Source organism: Dryas octopetala, chromosome 2 (assembly GCF_963921425.1).
Source record: "Dryas octopetala chromosome 2, drDryOcto1.1, whole genome shotgun sequence".
Lineage (NCBI taxonomy): Eukaryota > Viridiplantae > Streptophyta > Magnoliopsida > Rosales > Rosaceae > Dryas > Dryas octopetala.
In genome coordinates, this window is record NC_141367.1 from 11,435,397 (window position 1) to 11,441,844 (window position 6,448).

Sequence of the window (6,448 nt, forward strand, 5' to 3'; positions counted from 1 at the left end):
ATACACCTTAGTTTCTCCTCCAACCTAATTCAATTTCTAGACCATACATGACTTGGGTTTGACGGTGTTAATTCGCAGGGCCTCCGAAAGAACAAAGACAAAGAATTGGCACTTGGGACCCACATAACAAATTAACAAATACTAAAGTTTAGCCGTGACATGTAAACCGTAAAGCCAACGACCCAAAGAAAATGGCGGGACGCCTAAAAAAACGAAAACCAACAGTTTTTCAAACATCCCAATGTTCCCAAAATTAGTGTCGTCTCTCTTCAATCGCTCTCTCTCTCTCTCTCTCTAGAATTGTCTCTTCGTCTCTCTCTCTCTCTCTCTCTACTCTGTTTTCCCATGGGATGCTGAAGATTGAATTGACCAAACTAACCCCGCCCTCCTCATTCCCATGGGAAGCTGCGTTTGCACACCTGCGAAAGCTGAAGGTGTAGTCCACAGAAGACAGAGAGAGATCATCAAGCCCGTGCCTCAATGCGTAGTACACGACTCGCCTCGCAAGTCGGCGGCCCAGCGAGCCATCTCGGTGCTCGAGAGGAGCGCCGGGGACAACATCTTCGAGAGGTACCGGTTTGGGAAGGAATTGGGGCGAGGGGAGTTTGGAATCACCCACCAATGCATCGACCGGGAGACGGGGGAGACGTTCGCGTGCAAGATGATATCGAAGAGTAAGCTCAAGACGGACATCGACATCCAGGATGTGAGGAGGGAGGCCGAGATCATGCGCCGCCTTCCCAACCATCCCAACATTGTCAGCTTCAAGGAGGCTTATGAGGACAAAGAGGCGGTTTATCTTGTCATGGAGCTTTGCGAGGGCGGAGAGCTCTTCGATAGGATCGTCGCCAAAGGGCATTACACAGAGCGTGCTGCTGCCAATGTTACCAAGACAATTCTTGAGGTTTGCAAGGTAGTCTTCTTAACAATTTTACAATTTTCACTTCTAATTAATTGGTAATTAAAATCTGCATTATATGAATTTGGAATCATAAAGAAATTATGAATGTATATGACTTTTCTTGGCCTAATTATATGTGAGTTTCTATTTTTATGGAGCTAAAAAGTTTGCTTTTTGTTTTTTTTTTTTTTTTTTGTTTTATCTTTTTCGCTAGCTTCCTCATTTTTCCTGAGATGAAAATTACAAAACTTATTAGCTTTTTTGCCTGCTAATTTGAGAAGGTTAAAATGACTGTTGAAACTTTTAACCATGTTTCAGTGGGTTCACATACAAAAAGAAACACAGTACGTCTAACTAGGAAAGTGCCTCTGAAATGATGAAACACAGTAGAGATGAAAGTGAAACCCACACAGAAAGTATATTATATCTCAACTAAAGGATGGTGGGTAACACCAGAGTTGATTTCCTTTGTGTTCTAGAAATTTATCTAGGACTATAGGAGGTTTCAGAGAAGTCTTTTGTTTGGTGTTAAGCATTCCTATATGTGTGTGCATGCACAAAGTTTTATCCTCCTACTCATGATGAACACTAAAATCATGCTTACCGACCTTTAGGTCAAAACTCAACGACTTATAACTTTTTTAAGTAATTAATGTCAGTTGCTGAGTTCGTTGGGTTTTGATTTAACATTTGGTGAGCATGGATGTTCATGTGGACTAAAATAAGTAGCCAATCTTGAACTGTTAAACCCAGGGTATAAGCACTTTGACAGCCAGGATCAAAACACTCACTTTGGCGGTAACAGTTCATTGTTTTCATAGCTAGCTTGATTAGTCACTGATGAATACAAACTTCTTGCTTTGTGGCTTGACATTACACTGTAGAGTTAGTTTGATTTGGTCCATTTAACTTCCAAAGTACAAAAATGCATCTTGGATTTCTGGTCATCCCCTTATGGTAGCAAAGATTGAGAATTTGATAGTTGCAGATACTTTTCAGTCTGCCTTCTAAAAAAACAGGATAAAACCTTCATTTTTCAGGATATGGTGGTTTATTTATTTGTCTAAATTCACTTAGAGGTTAAGAGGGGAGGGAAAAAAAAGAAAAAGATAATATCAAACTAGCATCTTAAGGTGTAGGGACTCAACTTGTTGAGGTTTAAATATCAAGAAAGTAATACAGGGTGCCATTCCAATCCTGGCCTTGTCTGTCATCCAGAAACCTGCTACTATGCACTCTTAACATCGCTTCAAAGGTGCCACAAGGATGGAGTAATACATCGAAAACTGGTGGCAGCAAGTAATGCATTTAGTGTCAGGAGATCTGTCAATAAGCCTGAAACTAAGGGGTTTATACTTGCTGCAGGTATGCCACAAGCATGGAGTAATACATCGAGACCTGAAACCCGAGAACTTCCTATTTGCAGATAGTAGCGAAAATGCGCAGTTAAAGGCAATTGATTTTGGCCTTTCAATTTTTTTTGAACCAGGTATCTTCTTAAACTTGACTTCTATTCTTTAACTGTATTTCCTTCACTCTATCATTCAATCATTTGTTTTCTTAAGTTCCTGTGGCTGAACTATAATCATGACAATTTTTTTGGTAGGTCAGAGATTCAATGAAATTGTTGGAAGCCCATATTACATGGCTCCGGAGGTCTTACGACGGAATTATGGGCCTGAAGTTGATGTTTGGAGTGCAGGAGTTATCCTTTATATCCTACTTTGTGGAGTTCCTCCATTTTGGTCAGGTAAATTCTTCTTCAATTTTTGTGGAGGTTAAAATTTTATTTAATTCTCACAGTTCTATTTAACTTCAATGCATATGATATGCATAAAATCTGTAAGACATATCCTGAGTGCCTTCTAATGTTGGGTTTATACCTAGTCCAGAAACTGAGGAGGGAATTGCACACGCTATAATTCGGGGTAACATAGATTTCGAGAGGGACACATGGCCAAAGGTTTCTGAAGAAGCAAAAGATCTAGTGAGGAGTATGCTTGATCCGAATCCTTACAACAGGCTAACAGTTGAAGAAGTACTTGGTATGCATCTTTGTACTGATACATGTGCACAAATATCATAAGTATGCATGTATGTATCTTTTCTCTCATGGTCACATGGTTGCTGACCCTGATGGAGGTTGAGAAACTACTTACCAATTCTCAGAAAATAGGGAATTTTAGACTGGTTAAAGGTAGCAATTTCTAACTTGACATGCAAACCCCATTTGACATATTTGAGCCAGTATATTTGTTAAATGAAATTACAATAGTTTACAGATCCTAACTAAGGAAATGCCATATTTTCTGGTTGTTGGAATTTGTTCAAGGTTAAACACATATACATGATCTGGTTCATCTCTCTTTGATGTGCCTGAACCAACAACACAACTGAAGATTCTTTTAGATATCTCATTCATAACGAAAGTATGCTAATCTTACCGGAACCATATATTTTTAGGAACTCTGTATTGATCAGACATCCGAAGAATAGGCACCTGATATGGAAAGCCATCTCTGTATTTGGTATGTTGTGAATAAGATAGGTCATGGAAATTGCTCTGTCACAAACTCCATTTAGTTGGGGAGCTTTCTTTCAACATTGAAAACAGGTATCTTTTATTTCATTATGAGAGACATTTGCAATTGAATATAAAGGGAAGAGTATACACCAAAGGTGAAATGATGATTTCTGGTGGAATTTATAGGGAAATGTAATTTGCAAGCTTGTGATTTGCAAATTTACACTTTGTTCCCTCAGTAGAAGAGGGAACAAAAACAGAGAAGAATAAATGAAGAGGAAGAGAGACAGAAGATGAAGAGGGAGAAAGACTGGTTAAATTAAATAATCAAGTCATCCACCATAATATAAAGGCCTGTTTATAGAGGCCATTAAATGCTAGTTAAGGAAACTCCAATCAAAAGACATCAACTAGTATCTCCTAGAATTAATTGGTCCAATTTCCATCAAATAGAGGACCATATATCTTGAAAGTGGGAAAAGATGATGTCAAGTATAGAGTGGCTAGTTGGTTTATTGTCATGCACTCCCTTATTAATAAGAGCATTTGTTTTCAATGGTCTACTTGAGTATAAAATTTTAACAGAAACTGTTAGTTTGTAATTTTCTTTGGTAGTTATGTATGTTGTTGTCTCTGGAATACTCTGTGTAAGCCTTATTGTGTGCCTTTTGTTTGAGTTGTAGTCTTACAGTGATTTTGGTTGAGTAAAATTTCCTATTCATTGGAAAATGTTATCAATAAAGTGGTTAAGCATCAAAATTAAGGACTCTGCAAATTATGCATACAGGGCTTGAGAGTTGAGACCAGTAATTTAGTTGACATTTTTTCTTGATCAAATGTGGAACAATATCTGTTTCTTTTCTCTTAATTGGACTATATAAGAAGTGTACTAATCATTCTCTTGCATCCAATATGAAGATCATCCCTGGATACGAAATGCAAATCAAGTTTCTAACGTTTCGTTGGGAGAAAATGTCAGACTAAAGATCAAGCAGTTCACATTAATGAATAAGTTCAAGAAGAAAGTTCTCAGAGTAACTTCCTGAATCTCCTTATTCTCACATGATTGTTAAAGGTAGCTCTCTCACAAGCATCGTTAACTGTCAAGTATTTGTCGATTCAGGTGGTGGCGGACAACTTGCCAGATGAACAAATAGATGGAATCCGACAGATATTCGATATGATGGACATTGACAAAACTGGAGACTTGACTTTTGAAGAGCTCAGAGATGGTCTCCAGAAGATTGGACACCATGTCACTGACCCTGATGTGCAGATGTTATTGGATGCAGTGAGTTTACTCTTCTTCAAACCTTTTTGTCTTCTGATTTTTCTTTCCCATATTCTCTTTCTAAAATTCTGAATATATTCAATTGAGACCTCCTACTTACACGTTCCTTTCCAATCAGCTATCTTTGAAAAAAGTACTTGCATGTTCATCGCATACATAAAAAAATCACCAACGTAAATATACATTGAGCTTTTACAATTTTATTGCAAGAATGCGTTTGAGCTTCTACAGAGTCCCTCTTTAGTGTTTACAAACAACTTGAATAGAATTACCATCTTCAATGTAAAATTAGCCACTTAACCTTAGTAAAATGCATTCTCTACTTTCTACTTAACCTTAATCCAGAATCAGTTGTTATTATGTTTCATAAGTCCTACAATGCCATCCAAATCGAAGTTTTTTTAAGTATTAGCTGTGCCAATTTCTGCAAGGGATGTGTTCATGCACCTTTACCATAGAGAGTTAGAAGCATAACTGCAGAAGCACAGTTTTCTTGGCTTCTTTGATTAAGCTAAAAATTTCCTCGGTTTACAATTTGGAAGAGAATGGTTTAACGTTTTATGTATTCCACTATTGACACCTTAGTGGGATAGTAAACTATATAACTACAAAAGATGAAACTTACGAATTATGCTTTTGTTTCAGTTTGTATTAAGCATGCGCGCAAATCAATCACAGCCTTTGTTGCTCTATGTGTTTTACTTATAGTAGCCAGCAGCAAATTTTTTCTTATCACTTCACTCTATTTCTTTTTACATCTCTACCATATCTAACAATCTCCTTATCTACATTGAGAAGGCGGATGTGGACGGAAGTGGCACACTCAACTGTGAGGAGTTTGTTATTGTGTCTGTTCACTTGAAAAGAATAAGCAGCGATGAACTTCTCTCTCTAGCTTTTAACTATTTCGACAAGAATAGCAGCGGGTATATTGAGTTCGATGAGTTGAGAGCAGCCTTACTGGATGACATACTTGGTCCTGCTAATGAGCAAGTTATCCAAGACATCATATTCGATGTTGACTTGGACAAGGTAATTCGATCTCAAACAAATTCATCTGAATTTGTACACTGTTACCACCTTAATGTGAATTATGAGTAATATTATAGGCACCAGTCTAATTTATCTATATATGTTTGGATACCATAAACCTTCATTTTAGAGTTGTATATAAACATCATATCAGTTGGTATCCAAACAAGGATAGATTAAGTTGGTGTTGTAGTCCTATAAGCAACTTTTCATTTTACTTATTTTGTGTATGTGTTTTATAATAGGATGGGAGAATAAGTTATGAAGAGTTTAAAGCAATGATGAAAACTGGCATGGACTGGAAAATGGCTTCTCGTCAGTATTCTAAAGCATTGCTAAACGTACTAAGCCGTAAGTTGTTGAAAGACAAATCGTTACAAGTGAACTAAGCCCTAAAATAAGAGCTGCTTTGAACCATTTTCATCCTCCCCAACTTAATTACATTGACAAGATTGATTGTCCATTAGTGTGTCTTAAATCGTAATCATTTGACTTGTGTACAGTGAATTTCTTTTATATAGAGGTAATGGCAGATGATTTGGGGAATGTGAGTATTAGTTGTTAACTTGTTATGATGAGCTATTTTTTCTAGTTTAATTCTCTATCCAAGCATACTCTTAAAGAAGTCGAAGATTCTCAGTCTCACTCAAAAGGTACTTGTTCTTTTCTTTTAATCTATCCTTGTTTTTTCTAGTTTAAT

General features: G+C 37.1%; 1 protein-coding gene across 1 annotated transcript; it reads left to right on the forward strand.

The window, feature by feature from the left end:
- The first annotated feature begins 317 nt into the window (after positions 1–317).
- On the forward strand, positions 318–6,137 carry LOC147293090 (calcium-dependent protein kinase 24-like). The gene is made up of 8 exons (XM_086230772.1): positions 318–913; positions 2,267–2,390; positions 2,508–2,651; positions 2,794–2,946; positions 4,344–4,459; positions 4,549–4,716; positions 5,515–5,748; positions 5,994–6,137. The coding sequence occupies exons 1-8, from the start codon at positions 398–400 to the stop codon at positions 6,135–6,137; spliced, it is 1,599 nt and encodes a 532-aa protein (XP_086086898.1). The 5' UTR covers positions 318–397.
- The last annotated feature ends 311 nt before the right edge of the window (positions 6,138–6,448 follow it).